The sequence below is a fragment of the Saccostrea echinata genome, unplaced genomic scaffold (genome assembly GCF_033153115.1).
Source record: "Saccostrea echinata isolate AGI-Se365-2 ecotype Australia unplaced genomic scaffold, CSIRO_AGI_Sech_v1 ptg000034l, whole genome shotgun sequence".
NCBI classification, from domain to species: domain Eukaryota; kingdom Metazoa; phylum Mollusca; class Bivalvia; order Ostreida; family Ostreidae; genus Saccostrea; species Saccostrea echinata.
The window spans coordinates 6,616,162-6,633,023 of NW_026889783.1; the positions used below are offsets into that span (position 1 = coordinate 6,616,162).

At 34.0% G+C, this 16,862-nt stretch overlaps 2 protein-coding genes across 2 annotated transcripts; both read left to right on the plus strand.

The window, feature by feature from the left end:
• Positions 1 to 2,860: 2,860 nt before the first annotated feature.
• Positions 2,861 to 4,833, plus strand: LOC133199316 (uncharacterized). Its single transcript, XM_061335129.1, has 2 exons — positions 2,861 to 2,960; positions 3,644 to 4,833. The coding sequence occupies exons 1-2, from the start codon at positions 2,861 to 2,863 to the stop codon at positions 4,831 to 4,833; spliced, it is 1,290 nt and encodes a 429-aa protein (XP_061191113.1).
• Positions 4,834 to 7,408: 2,575 nt separating this feature from the next.
• Positions 7,409 to 14,682, plus strand: LOC133199449 (uncharacterized). Its single transcript, XM_061335251.1, has 3 exons — positions 7,409 to 7,432; positions 13,070 to 13,295; positions 13,394 to 14,682. The coding sequence occupies exons 1-3, from the start codon at positions 7,409 to 7,411 to the stop codon at positions 14,443 to 14,445; spliced, it is 1,302 nt and encodes a 433-aa protein (XP_061191235.1). The 3' UTR covers positions 14,446 to 14,682.
• Positions 14,683 to 16,862: the final 2,180 nt, after the last annotated feature.

The following is a 16,862-nucleotide window of genomic DNA, read 5'->3' on the forward strand; positions in this document are numbered from 1 at the left end:
CCCAAGTACTCGATAACATTCTAGCCAAGTTGTTTATTTGATAAACCCCATTAATTAGGGCTACATCCTTATCATTACATACATAAATAGACTATTTTATCGAACTTTAAACCTGAACTTAATCATTAGTTTTAATTAATTTTGTTACCTTTGACATTTTGCCATCTTTTACTTCACGTCCTTTTCATATCACTACACGTGTATTTGAACACATATAAATTCTGATCAGAGAGATAAACAGATGATTGATTGATCCCATCGTTATAATATTTAAGTCGAGTTATGTAGAAGGTCTGTATAAAAGAAATATGAACGTTCAAAATAAAGTCTGCATGCATACTCTATGCGCTATGATGTAATGGAACAGACTTGGATTAGTTTTGTACACACATCTTACCCTATTTTTATTTGTTAATAAATTTTAATATTTATATAGTTATGGTTAAAATTGCAAAGCAAAATACATGGCGGATCCTGTATGTGTTGGGAAGGATTGGCAACAGCTGGAGGGTGAGAGGTCCGGGACAACATATTGAGCATCCTCCCTTAAGGGTGGGGACACAACTCTCTCTAAATCAATTGCTAAAGTGACAGTATTTACTAGTAAATGTTTTAATGTTCCTTTAGTATTTTAATGGCAGTTATCCGAATGTCCGTGTTTTCTATTGAACCTTTTGATTTGGACAAGATAAATAGAGTGTGTTATATTATATTAGTGAGGTCCCACAGTGTACAGATTATCAAGAATTTCGATTACAATGAAGTTGTGATAAGTGTATTTGCTTTATTAGTCAACGTACAAAATAGTATATTTATGTTTAACAGATTACATAGCCACTGTACTGCATGAAGACAGAAAGTTAAAAAAGCCTACGATATTTGCAGGTAAGATACAGAGAAAAACTGTTGCAGAACTTTTAAATCTCTAGAGAAGTTTATGGGCATAGCCAATATCGAAGTCCTGTCCAGTTCTCTAAGAAGAATATTTAGACCTTTGGGAAATTTCAGTTGCAAATTGATGACACAAGAAAAGCATGCGACTCCCGAGAGATATAGGAAGTTGTTGGAGGGGGATACTGCTAGATATAAGCATTCAAGGGGAGAAAATAAAGAGCTAGTGAAAATTTCTTTTAAAAATCTTCTTCTCAATAACCACAGGGACAGAAAAGATGAAACTTACGTGAAAGGTTTACTACAAAGTGTAGATTCAAGTTTGTTCAAATCATAACCCCTGGGGGTAGGGTTGGGCCACAATGGGCGATCAAGCTTTTTGACATCATTGACACCTGCTTTTTCAATAAAAATGGAACTCTTAAATATACCTACCTTGTCGTTGGTCATTTGCAAAATTATTTTGTTAAAAACATTTTGACTGTACGCACAAGTACTCTGAAGTTGATCTTAAAAAGATGCTTAAGTTTCTGATTGACAAAGTCTATGTAGTCTTTGGAGATCAGGTCTTCCATCAATCTGTTGGAATTTCCATGGGAACCAATTGCGCCCCGTTACTAGCAGACCCATTTTTGTATTCATATGAAGCAGAATTTATTAAAAATCTTCTACATGAGAAGAAGAAAACGCTCGCCATGGCCTTCAACTCGACGTTTAGATATATCGTTGACATATTATCAATTAACAATAGTTATTTCCATTTATATATAGATTCAATATATCCCAGTGAAATTGAAATAGAAGACACCACAGAGTCTGACACATCTGTTTCATATTTGGATATTTTACCAGAAAAAGACTTTAATGTTAACCTAACAACAAAGCTTTATGATAAACGTGATGACTTCATCTTTTCTATCGTCAACTTCCCTAACTTATGTCGCAATATACCCATATCAGCTGCATATGGGGTTTATATCTCCCAGTTTATTCCATATGCAAGGGCATGCTCTTGTACGATCAATTTTTAAAAGGAGGCAAGCTATTAACAATTTGATGAAACAGTCTTGTTTGAAGTCATCATTTTGCAAGTTCTATGGTCGATACATGACCTTATCAGCAAATACAATCTATCATTAGGTCAAATGCTGACTGACGTTTTTCGTACTAATTGTTGGACCATTATTTACATACTGAAAATTCTTCGATTTTTCCCTTTTACCCGATCATGACAAGGGGCGCACAGCATGTGTGACCGGTCAACAGGGGATGCTTACTCCTCCATGGCACCTGATCCCACCTCTGATGTTTTTGGAGGTCCGTGTTTGCTCTGCTCCTGATTTGTATTGTTTAAATAGACTATGGGCTCGAATATTGTTCGTTATCTCCATATTTCAACAAAGAACCACAGCAAATAATGACAAAAGCACCAGTGTATCATGTAGGAACCACAACGTATGCAAAAACACAAGCTTGTCATGAAATAACCAAACATAATGATAAAGCACAACCATATCATGAAAGAATTACACTATATAATGCAAAAGCATCTTCGTGTCGTGAAATAACCACAGCTTGTTATGCAAAAGCATCATCTTATAAAATTAAAATAGTATCACTTTTAGTAATATTTTAATCAGTCCTCAAGCATTACTAGTATGAGATAATGGTGATTACGATGAAGATTGTATTGATTATATTATTATTATTAACAGGAATTGATGCACTCGAAATTAGTTGATCAAACTCAACTTGAACGATATCACCTCTGTGCTTTTCTTGAGTGGTTTGCTTTTAGTCTTGCACATATGGTGCATTACTAGTATTTACAAACAGTACAACGATTTAATAAATATTCCAAGAAATTATCTTCAGGTTTACTTATTTGATATTATTCAGACATCAGTGGAAGTACTCACTTTTTTCTCAATGTTTTACAGTCTAAATCTGCTACCGTTGAACAAAGAAGATGAATTCCGCTGTACTGGAGAAACTGGAGAAAATAGAAATGAAACTGGATGAACTTCTGGCACAAAGAGAAAGTAGATCCAAGCTAAAAAGGGTACATGGTACGCAAAATATATTACTATTTACTGTGTTATGTGATAGATACAAGGAGTACATGAATACAACAGGATTTACTGTGTACTTAGCAATATATAGATTACTAGTACTTAACAATATAAAGATTACTAGTACATGTAGTACTTAGCAATATATAGATTACTATAGTACTTAGCAAAATATAGGTTACTAGTACATGATTACTTTTTCATGTACTCAATACTTTTTGAAATGAAAATGGCGGTCTAGTGTGGACTCTTACAATTAGTTTTCATTTTAAACTACACTATGAATTGAAAAATATAGACATGTCTAGACTTGTAATCCAAAACTATAGTAAGCGCCATACACTATAGTTGAGACATGTTAACTGAAGCTGTAAAGTTATAAGAAATCGTTTATTGAGTATATATTTAATACAGGTCAAACATGGTTTTATACAGTTTTCTTCTCGACCAATGAAATTTCAAGATTTAATCAGAGGCAGGATAAATTAAGTATTTCAAATCTTGAATTACTTTGTAGAAATTCCTCACCAAAAAAGTTATGATTCATAGAATTAGTTTTTTATCAAAAGCAAAATTATCTTTAACATTTTTGGTGGAATTGTCATGCTTTGCATAACTTCTCAAAAAAGCATTTTCACATGTGAATCTTTTTATGGAACTAGTATTATTTTTTACCATAGCTCAATTTTCTCCACTACACAAAAACGCCCTCAGAAAAGTTCACAAGAGAATGATGGAGGATTTTCATCTTGAATCAGAAATAGACAATCTTATTCAACACGACGTCATTGGACGGGAAACATGGGAGGAAATAAAATGCCTAGGAAGTAGAGCCAACCAGCTGAGAATGTTCTTACTTAAACTAGGGTCCTACGATACAACGAAATTCGAAGCTTTTCTTGACGTTCTAAAAGAATCACACAATCATATAGCAGATGAGCTGATAAGTTATATGTCCGACACAAAAGAAAATGATGATATTTTGTATGAGGAAGACCGAATGGAGATATCCTGTATAAGATGTGAAATTTCCAGACGAATACAACCTGGAGAGGTCATCGATGAGTTGTTCTCTAGTGGAATCATTGGTGCTACAGCACTTAGAAAATACATCGAACCGAACTCGGAGTTCAAAGGCAGTAAGGTATGGAAGTACGTCTTTGATAATCTGAAAAGTTTACAGAGAAATGAGATTCATGTTTCCAAAATGATGCAAGAAGCTCTTGCAAAGAAATACTCTGATATCGCAGAAAGTCGCCAGCTTCGTTTAGAGTGTTCTTGGGACTGCACTTGTGAGGCAATGGATCCGTCTACACAAGGACGTCTCCACTCCATTAGTGATGCGAGCTCCGTCATCGCCCGAAAATGTGAATCCCGTTCGAATACCCCCGACATTTTTTTTGAGACACCATTTTCCACCAAGAAGTCCGAGGAAAAGTTAACTCAACCAGAAGAAAAGATAGTTTCACCTCTCCATACCCAGAATCCAGAAATTGTAGTCACTGCAGAAGAAAGTGTGTCGGGTAATGGGGGCAGGACGGAGTCAGGGTATTTCGATGTAGACACTGAAGATTCGTCTTTAATCACTGTACCCAAAACAATAACAAAAAAGAACTCGGAACAACTATTAAGACCTCCCCAAACTGAATACACCACAAGGAGCATCATAGATATTTCAAATACTTATCAACGAAAAGAAGACAGACAGGATGAAATTATTTACAAAAACCCATGTTTTGATGGTTTCATATCTTCAACTACTATCCATGGTGAAATACACCAAAAAATTGGCCCAGAAAAGGAGGATATGTGGAAAACGTTCTTCCCTAAGAGAAAGTCGGCTGGTGAATCGGGAGAGTCTATCGTTTGATTGTATATATTTAAAGAATTAATCATTGTATATAATTGTTGACCATTCTTACCTGTGGAGATATTGTCAAATACCAGACATAAAAATATTGTTTTATCGCACTAACATTTATTTAAATGTTTTTTTTTTCAAGTACGGAAGGGTTGTTTGTGTAAATAACTAAATATTTAATGCTTTCAACAAGTTAACTTGGAACTTGCTATGAGGAAATTCCACTTCAATTCTATTCTCTTCACTGGTCTCAGTGAAATCCACCCTTTTCAGCTTTTATCGAATCCCCAATTGTACAAAGCATACTGATACATGTATTTGCATGCGAAGAAAATTAAATATTGCCCTATCCGGAATGTTAATTGCAAGTATGTAATGACCACGATTGTATATCCAACTTACATCTTACGCCAAGTTGTAGTAAAAAACAATGCTTACTGAAAGATTTTTTTTCAGTATAATTTTGAGACAAAGCGTTTACCAATGAATTTAACGTTATACATTTATTGACTGGGTTCGAGGGCAACATACATTTTGTCGAACCCAAGAACCAAACTGTTTGCCAAAGGGCGTTAGGCCAAAGGCAAACAGTTTGGTTCGAGGGGTCTACAAAACGCATTTTGCCCGAGAACACAGTCAACAAGTGTTTTGTTATACCTTTTACTTTTTATTTTGACATAACATGATGTAAATTTTGTTTACCCCTACTGCGGTTTAAACTTGGTCAATTCAATAAAGTTCTGTCGAACTCTAACGAATGCAAATAAGATACAGCTGACCCCGTCCAAACTGTGACGTAAGCGGTCCAACATCTTATCGACATGTCCAATATCTCGCTCTGTAGTCAAACATCGATTTTTTTTAATGACCGCTCAGTAAAACATTGGAAATCTCTCAGTTGATTCGATACGCCAGAGCATGCTCTACGTATGAACAATTTCTAAAACGAGGTAAGTTATTGACAAACAAGTTGATGAAACAAGAATATCAGAAGTCTCGTTTATAGTCATCATTTCGTAAGTTCTATGGTCGATACAATTACATAATCAGCAAATACAATCTATCATTAATTCAAATGCTATAACTGACGTTTTTCATACTAATTGTTAGGTCATTATTTACACACAATGAATTGTCTGCGGATTTTCCCGATCATGACAAGGAGCACACGGCGGGGGTGACCGGTCGGCAGGGGATGCTTACTCCTCCATGGCACCTGATCCCACCTCTGATGTCCTAGAGGTCCGTGTTTGCTCTGCTTATTTTTTAACGTCCGTGTTTGCTCTGCTCATTTTGTAATGTTTAATGGACTTTTGAGCTTGAATAATGTTCGTTATCTCCACATATTTCATGTTAGACTTGTTTTAGTATAGAATTATATAGGATACAATTTTTAAAGGTATAACAAAATAAATTATAAAAATTTTCAAAAAAAAAAAAATTACAAGTGGTTTAAGTTATACATTTACTATTCTCTCATTTTATTTTAGGGACTTTCTCTCTCTCTCTCTCTCTAATATATATATATATATATATATATATATATATATATATATATATATATATATATATATATATATATATATATGTATGTATGTATGTATGTATGTATAAAATAATAGAACGCCGATTAAAACTCTACCGGTTTCAATTATATTTACATTACAAGTGTATTTTGCATATAAAATGTGTGGAAATTTATGGCATTCAAAACACCATGACACGGACAGGGGTAAGCGTTAGCGCGTTATGAAAATTTTGTTTGCACCCACCGTTGCAGTTATGAGACTATATCTTTCAAAAAATAATGATTCAATGCTTATATTTACATTTTTTAACTCCTTGCCTTGACTGCAAATCTTATTTATATTTCAAAACCCCTGTATTATCCTTTGGGTAAGTTACAATTAAAAGAAGGGCCATTGCAACAGCCTCTGTTCAATGTGAGCGTGAATTTTGATTTTCGCTTTATGAAGTTGCAATTCTACGGCGTTCGACGTTTGTGACGTCAAAATAAAACGCATACTTTAACCTTTTGACCCCCTGTCCGTGTTTTAGTATTTTGAATGCCGTAGCCTCCCTCACACTTTATAAGCAAAATACATGTGGAATGTAAATATAGCAATATGTCAAAACTCCTGATGATACAATTGAAACCGGTAGAGTTTTAATCGGCATTCTGTTATTTGTTATTTTTTATTATTTGAATACTTGTGTGGATTTCTTTCTCATACTTTGGATTATATATATATATATATATATATATATATATATATATATATATATATATATATATATATATATATATATATATATATATATATATATATATATATATTGCGGCACTTGACTAATGCCCTTGATGTCCATGTGAACTTTAGTTAGATACTAGAAATTTCCGTCGACAACCCCCCCAAAAAACCTTTCACTTTTCGACAGTTGACGCAGTTATACATTCCGGATCATGGTGCGTTAGTGCGCATAAATTATGTCAACCCTATATTAAAAAATACTGCAAAGAGGAAGCCTATTACAACAGCCGTGTCTGTGTACGCAGAGCACATAATTTTTTCCCCCGTTAAATATGGCTATCACGGTTCATCTCCAAGTAAGTGATCACTTCTACATATTTGAAACACGACGGAAGATTGTATTTTAAATAATCATTCGTGACTTTATGTTAAGCTTTTATGTCTTCATTTTTGTCGCTGTGTTGACATGTATTTTTGGTTGAAATTTGTCGTCAAAAACAGTATACTGTCAATGTTTAAAAACAGCAAATATCTTTCAAAAGGAAAAGTTAACATGATGATAATACATGTATTAACAATTTTTTTTATTAAACGGTATATTGTGCAAATCGTCTTTTAGGGCTATGAAACACTTTCAAATCAGCAAAATATATACTTATATCTAGATTTAATTTCTAAAAACTGTAGTGTATTGGTGAAAATTGCTGAAGCGTATAAATATTTTAATATTTTCGGGAAAATGATAAGAAAATAACAGTATTTTCCGTCGGTGGCCGTAAATCTAATGAAACGTCACTTTGTTAGGGATTCGGAGACAGCACCAGTGTACCATGTTCTGAGTATTTGTTATCGTATACGATATAGTGTGATACATATATTATATCTGAGATTCAGAAATGTTTCGAAGAGGGGTTTGGGAACATCAGCAGTAAGATCATAAGCTGAGTCGTTAGCATGATTAGAGGCTACTGCCACCATCATTACTTTTAAAGAGGAGGAGGACAAACGTATATTTTGCTTTTTGATCTGAGTAAATATATCCCGAAAATAATGGAGTTAAATAATCAAATCTCTTTTTTTTTTTCTTTTTGCTTATCAAAAATTTAACTTGGTTGACCCCCATCCCTTTTAACTTTGTGACTAAACTTATGCGATTGTCCGCAATGGACCAAAATGATAAAACCTCATTTTAAGTAATAAGGAGTCAAATATGAACTACAGATATTGACATTTTATCTGATACTATGCCTTGATTCACTGTTTACTTTTTTGAGGGAGAAGAGAATCAAATGTGTGGAGATTCACGTCTATGTGGCGGATCCAATGTTTACCACATGATTACACAACATCAAACATTTACAGAGTTTATACATATAACCAGTGTTACTTTCATATATTGTTCCTTTCGATGCATCCACAAATAGGGCCAGGACTCAGTACTACATGTATTTAGGAATAGGACAGCGAAACCTGAGTGGTGGGACACCTTTTCATTTATTATTTTACTCATCACAATATTCATTATGAATACTATGCAAGCATATATTTTTTATTTAAAGCAATATGAGCTGCATTTTTGAGAATTTTATTTTGCTGTTAAAATGTGCTATTATGATAAATATGTATGTACATGTAACTTAAACCTGTATGATCAAATAGACTATAATAAAGTATTACTATAGTTTATTGTTTCAAAAGAAAGATTTCTGTACAATGAAATGTATAGTATTATATAAGAAATCAATATTGTATTGGATGACAATAATGTAATTTTGCTTATATACAATCAAAGTTAAAAATTAGTTCTTCCATAGCAAATATGAACAATAGAAGTTTATAAACGGTCTTTTTCGGTCATTGAAATAGTAAATGATATTGCAACAAAAATTTCCAACATCAAAGTTGCAGCTCATATTGCTTTAAAAAAAAGATTGATGACTTTTATTGCCAAGAGAAATTATGTAAATTTTACTAGACTTGCACATACCTGGTATTTGATTTCTTCTGAATAGGAATGATTGATAATTGATATTTGCTTCACTGATGACAATCTATCTGCTCATATCCCTGCCCCCATCCCTTCAACTTCAAAACGTTTCTATTCTCTCTATAATCATATAGCAAGTATTTGACACTTTACACATGGTGCAATGCACATATGCCGTCGCTAAATTCCGAGTGATGTGACGTTTCATCAGCGGGTTCCAGTAAATGTTCTACCAAGCCCATTTCCTTGCTCCTCACTAATATATTTACAGCAGTGAAGGAGAAACTTAAGTGATACTGTACAATAGTATATATTCAAGAAGTGGTATAAATCAGATGTGGATACTCAAAAACTCCAAGGAACGTTTAGAAAATTTGAAAAATCACAAAATTTTACCAAAATCAATAAAATTAAAAACGTACGACTTTTCAATATTTTATACAACAATTCCCCACGATAAATTAAAGTCAAGGCTTTTTTGACATCAAAGACAGCTGCTTTAATGGAACTCGTAAATTTACTTACCTTGTCATTGGTTATTTATTTATTTTTATTTTTATTATTATTATATTATATTATTATTATATTTTTATATTTATTTATTATTACCTTGTTCCAAAACATTCTGACTGTACACACAAGTACTCTGAAGTTGATGTTAAGTTTCTGATTGACAATATTTAGATAGTTTTTGGAGATCAGGTCTCTCAACAATCTGTTGGAATTCCCATGGGTACCAATCGTGCCCTCCTTATTAGCAGACCTATTCTGTATTCATATGAAGCAGAATTTACTCAGAAACTTCTACATGAGAAGAAGAAAACCCCTGCTGTGGCCTTCAACTCGACATTTCGATATATCGACGACGTATTATCAATTAACAATAGTTACTTCCATTCATATGTCGACTCGATATATCACATTGAACTTGAAATAAAAGATGCCACACAGTCTGACACATCTGTTCCATATTTGGATATATTTTACAAGAAAAAAACTTTAATGGTAACCTAACAAAAAAAGCTTTATGATAAACGTGAGGACCAATTTTTCAATCGTTAACTTTCCTCACTTATGTAGCAATATACCCTTATCACTTGCATATGAGGTTTTTGTATCCCAGTTGATTGGATACGCAAGAGCATGCTCTACGTATGAACATTTTCTAAAACGTGGCAAGCTCTTGCCAAACAAGTTGATGAAACAAGGATATCAACAGTCTCGTTTGACGTCATCAAGTTTTATGGTGAAAACAATGACCTTGTCAGCAAATACAACCTATAATTAAGTCATATGCTGACTGACATTTTTTCAGACTAATTATTAGGCCATTATTTACACACTGAATTGTCTACGGATTTTTCCGTTTTTCCCGATCATGACAAAGAGTACACGGGGGGAGGGGGGGGGGGGTGACCGGTCAGCAGGGAAACCTCACTCCTCCATGGTACCTGACCCTACCTCTGATGTTTTTGGAGGCCCGTATTTGCTCTGATCCCGATTTGTATTGTTTAAATTGACTTTGAGCTTGAATACTGTTCGTTACATCCATATTTTATTTCATAATTTTAGTAAGTCTGAACATATCATAAATATATGCCATACATGACTTTAAATCAGTCTTAGCAATAAGAAATCATATATATGCAAATGAAAATTTTATAATTTCTTTTAATAAAAAAAATAAATCATCAATCTCTCTCCGAAATAAAAATATGTTTGCAAAGTAAACATAATAAATATTGTGATGAGTGAAATAATTTAATAATTACCGACAAGCTACCAACCCCTTCCCGGTTTCAATGTTCTTTTCCTAAATACATGTAGTACTAAGCCTATTTGTGGATACAGCGAAAGGAATGATATAAAAAAGTGACATTAGCTTTGTAAACTCTGTAAATAGTTTAAGTTTTGTCACCACACCATGTGATAAACATAGGATCCGCCATGCTCTTGAACCCCCCCCCCCCCCAACAAAATATAAACAGTGGATCATGACAGAATATCATATCAAATTAATGTCAATATCAGCCAAACAGATCAAACTTCTTATTACTTAAAATTACAAAACATTACTTTTGCTTTATTTCATCAATCTGCATAAACCTAGTCACCAGTAGAAAAAAGGGGATGTCATCCAAGTGAAATATCTGACAAGCAAAAAGAAAAAAAAGAGATTTGATATTTCAATTCCATTATTTTCAGGATATATTTACTACTCAGATCACAAAAGCTGTAGGAGGGGCAGAAGAGTACTCTTGCCCCTCCTCAGAAGTGATAGTGGGGGTAATAGCCCCTTATGACTACGCTTCTGATATAACTGCTGATGCCTCCCCATTCCCCTTCTTGAAAACTTTAATAAAATAATTATATGTTTTACACTATATTTATTATCATATAAGAAAATACCGGGTATATGGTACATGTTTTGTGTGAGAAATGTGAAGATAACGAATAATGATGATCTCAAAACAATCTATAAAGTATAAACAATACAAATCTGTGAACAGGGATAAAACACGGACCCCTGGAAATTCCAGAGGTTGGATCAGGTGCCAAGGAGGAGTAAGCATCCCCTGTTGACCGGTCACACACGTGTGAGTCGTATGTATTGATCAGGTAAACGGAACATTCCGTAGTTAAATTCAGTAAAAAAAAAACAAAGGCCTACCAATTGGTATGAAACACATCAGCCAAAATACGACCCAACGATAGGTTATATTTGCTAACAAGAACATCATAATCCCGAGTTAAAGGACATTTCATTAGAATTCAAGCCCCCGCGAAGTCAAGAACAATATTTTCTCACCTTTTTTCCCTGGAAATATTAGTATTTTCATACCGATATACATATATATGTATTGTTGTATTGTTACATATCGACATAACTATGTTGTTATGATGAAAACTCCTGCTTTAATCAATATTTTTAAAGTCGATATAACATGTAACGATAAAATCAATCAAATAAAAGAAGGAACCTTAAATTATGTTAAAATCCCCAGAAACATTTCAAAATATGTGTATAAATAAGGAGATGTAACACTTTATATGTTGATAAGACAATAAAGAACAAGGCAATGTACAAGTTATAATACAAATGTAGAGACCTATACACTTCCGTACTGTTGGGTGAGGCCCAATACGCCTTAAACTTCATTGTTATTTTTGTTAGTTTTTGCTATATATGTATATGCATATTGATAGAAAGTGGGAACTGGAATATGTCTCTGTTGAAATTCTTTTTCAATTCACTAAAAAACTTTATCTTTTTCATATATTTAAAAATATTCGCTTAGAAATTGAATTCGCTGCTTTTGCTGATAACAATGCTTTATTTACGCAAATGCAAGGAACTAATTGTTCCGGGTTCGGAACGAACTATTCCATGTTAGGAACGCAATATTTACGGGTTCAAATTTCGGATTTTTCATAACTATTTTCGTTGATATTTAGTAAATTAATCTTAATAGAAGAAAAATAAGTTCGGATTTGAATTTTTTAATAAAATACAAGGTTTAATATACTGTTCTATATGTAGTATACTTTTTTCCCAGGGGATCAAAATTCCACGGAATATTACGCCGATATGTACTGTATACAGAGAAATTTTCGCCTCTTTCGCCCTCGTCAGAAGTGGGTGAATTTAAAACGGGCGAAATCAAAGTAAACAGTACCATATCTGTTTCTGGGCGAATTTAAAACAGGGCAAAACTGTTTGCAAATGTGACTTAATTATGGTCTTTACGTTAAGAACGCTAGCAATGACAAATTTGTGACCGCGTACACAACGTATATGAATCTCTCGCGGAAAAAAGTACGACTACAGTATTCCAAGCAAAGGACAATATCTACCGATTTACCATCATTTTAAAGCACAACAATCGATTTCTTGATAATCATAATATTATTTGATCATACTACGTTAGAAACTCCTTGCATTGTGAAGATTGATAAGAATAATGCATGTATCTATAGCCTTACCTTGTTTTCCTTTCGGTTATAGAAAATTTATGAAAAGCTTGAACGCATTGAAGAGAAGTTCATAAGAATTCTTTCTTTCGAGGAGAAATTGGAGAAGATTTTAAACATCACGGAATTCCTACGTGGATATCGTCCATGTAAGGATGGAACTGAAGATACGTGTCAAAAAAAGAGACAAAACTTCAAAACAAATGGAAAACTGGATGAAAACCAACAAACTTTTGAGAAGAAGAAAAGATACATGCCTGGTATTACTTGTTTTCTTACGTTTTAATGTTAATTCATGATGAAAATTTCTCTCCTATTTTATATTTCTGTGAAATAAAAAGTATAATCTTACCCTCAGATTTCCATGTCAAAGTTTTACAGAAGAACCATAAAGTGCTTGTAAATGAATTGTGTATTCGAGGGCACGTCATTGATGATCTTATTGAAAACGAGGCTATTTATCAATCGGATCAGGAAGCAATAATGTCATGCAGCTCCCAGAAGGATCAAATCAGGAGTCTTCTGATGTGTCTTTCTCATTACGGCGAAGATAATTTTCTAAAGTTCGTAACAGCTCTAGATTCAGAACGGCCAGATCTCGCTAAAAATCTCCAGAGCGATTATCAAAGACAAAAATCTGAACATCCCGAGGAAAACTTAATCTGTCTAAGGTGCTGCATTTACAATCAAGTGGACATCAAAGATGCTGTTGATGATCTCTATACTGATGGTCTTGTGGATGAATCTTTCTTGCAACGAGCGGTTGGGACTCCTTGTCGTCATGAAAGAAAACATCTTTGGAACGAGGTCTTCTCAAAAATGCAATATGCTTCAGTTGAAGATCGAAACAAGTATTACGAATCGTTACAAAATGTTATTCAAAGGAAATACAGAAGTCTTTTTTCTGACTTTTCTGATTTTGTCATTAACGAACTCACAGTGAAATGCATATGTAAGGAAAAACAGAATGGTGAACGTATTTCTTTTGACCAAGACAGTTCGAGAGAAGCAGCGACTTCATCAATAGACGTCCAAGCTTCCGGAGGAATAGAACAAACTCAGTTAAGCAAATCCCAGCCTACAAATGCAGTCACGGAAGTTCGTCGACGACCAAAGCTAAGAAAGAGACGAAATGGGAACGTCAGAGCTAAAAGCAAAACAGCAAATCTTCTGATCGCAAATGTGCTACACCACTGGTATAAAACCTTCCAGAGCCGACAAAACAAAGATCAGTCTAGTACAGAATCAAGTTTTGGGTTAAGTGAGGACGCACGGTACCAATGTTTTGTTAGGGGACATGACAGAGATTTTCATAAAGCGTATTTTTGTAAGTGCCGAACAGATAGCTGCTTTGCGTCCAGTGAAATGAACTCAACTGATTTTTCCCAGGACTCGAAAGACGATAAATAACCAAAACATCAAAATAGCAAAGACAACATCAAAATAGCATATACGTTAATACCCCATCGGAATATCGGTACGTCTGTACTCTGACGTTGGACAATGTACAATAAGTGAGGCAAGTTAGCAAGTCGAGCAAAATATCAAAGATTTGATGACATTTTGATTTAGATTCACTTTAAATGTATGTATTCCTTCAGAACAATATTATACATGTATGTAATTCCATAAAAATAACATACAGTAAATGTAAAACAGAAAAAAGGCATTAAAGAATATAATGAAACTAAGCCTAAAATAACTTCAGAAGTGGTCGCCTGCGTGGCGCAGTGGTTAGAGCGTTCGCTCTAGAGTCGCGAAGTTGATCCTTACGTCGCGAGTTCGAATCCCATTGTGGGACGTGGAGACCGGTCCTTCGGATGAGACTGTATAAACCGAGGTCCCGTGTCGCAGTAGGTGCTGTCACGAAAAAGATCCCTCACTGCTCAATGGCCGTACATGTAAGTGCCGAGTATAGGTCAAAATTTGCAGCTCTCCACCGGCAAGTGGTGGCGTCTCCATATGAGTGAAAAATTCTCGAGAGGGACGTTAAACAATAAACAAACAAACAAACAAACAAACTTCAGAAGTGCTAAGAAGTCAAAATATTTCAAGAATAATTCAGAATGCATTCTAGTAGGTTCAGATGTAGTAAGATTTAGCTTTTTTTCTGTAATACAAATCTTGTAAGATTACAAATAATATGAATAGTGGACTATGTACAAAAAAAGAAATCCCAGGTGACTTCGAAATAACCAAAACAACAGAATAAAATGGGAAGAATTTTAAAAGGTTAAGTGGTAAAATTAGTGGAAGCATATTGCCAGTATCATTAGCAGTTACTTTCAATGACTTCTATAGGCAGTGAACCTAATCTTGATTAAATGGTACCTGGGCTTCGAAAGGTCTTCTTTCTAATCGTTACAGTATTTAAATTCTGCATCTCATTTGCATATTCTCTGCATATTAAACAGGGAGAAGTCTGTTGTCCATTCTTAACATAATAATTATTATGCGCTATGACCGGAAAAAAATGAACAAATATACTAAGTACTTTGGACAGATGCGACTAAATTCCTCAAAAAGTTCCAAATTTCAATAACTGTTATAGATTTTAGTTGCGAAGGGGTTATAAAAAGCTTTCACTATTATCAGAGACATATATATTTTTATATGTCTCTGCTATTATACAAATTAATATTCTTTAAATTTATTTTTCTAAGATATGTTTGAAAGATATGTTAAACACACTTTTGTTTTATAGGAAGATGAAGGACGGTATAGTACGGATGTAAATACTTGCATATATCCTATTCATATTGTGTTAGATAGACGACACTGTTTCTTTGTGATAAGAATTAATAAGTCAAGTGTTTTTTAGACGGTGGCTATTTATAGCCACAGGCTATTGCTGCTAGTCTGGGCGATGAATAAACAACAGTGTAAAATGACGGGGACCCTAGCGGCAATTTTTGCAGAGACAAAATAATGAAAGTCGGGTCGTTTCGATGTTTGAAAATTAAATGTACATTGTTCTCAAGTTATATCAATGACATTTTGTTGATTGGCGCAAAGTTTAATTACTGATATTTGCCGTTATAATATTTCTCGCCTCATGAATATTCATTAAATTACGCCGACTTAATGTTAATTCGTACAAAAACTGATTCGTATATAAGAAGTCAATGCAAACCACAGAAGTCAATTCGTACATAAAGTTTGCTGAACGTGAAACAAATGCAAAAAGTCAGTTCGTACACACGGCCTTTTTTACGTTGTGGAAATGTAAAAATTCAATAAAATTTATTAAAAGTAAAAAATAATCTGGGAGAAAATATTTATGGATAATGGTTTCACATTACACCTTACCATCTTAGGAAATAAAATAATTATTGTTAAACCAACAGACTCTTGGCGGTTTCTTCGCTGTTGGATGTGTGACAAACGCTTATTACGAGATGTTCCCAATTTGGTATTCCCTAATTACGAGATACTCCATGCTTGGAAAGCGTCGATCCCAAAATTTCTCCATTTCCGAAAATTCAGTTAACATGATTCGAGGACTGTTGCAGAACTTGTTGCAGAACTGCATGAAATTTATTAACGCAAAAATTAAACTAAAATTGTCTCCTTTATTCAAACATATTTTAAAAAAAGAATCTAACTAAAGGAATCAGTCTACATAAAAAATTTAACATGTTTTATTTCATAAATTTGACGATCAACATTTCGATTGACCAACACGCGAAGTTAAACTATGTCTTAGGAAAACATTTACAGGCAATATACAGGTAACATCCTGTGTATATAGGTAGGTATACACAAGCCAGCTTGGTTCCCTCGGGGCTTCACAGCCGTTTCAATTAAGCTCCACCCCACATCAAAAC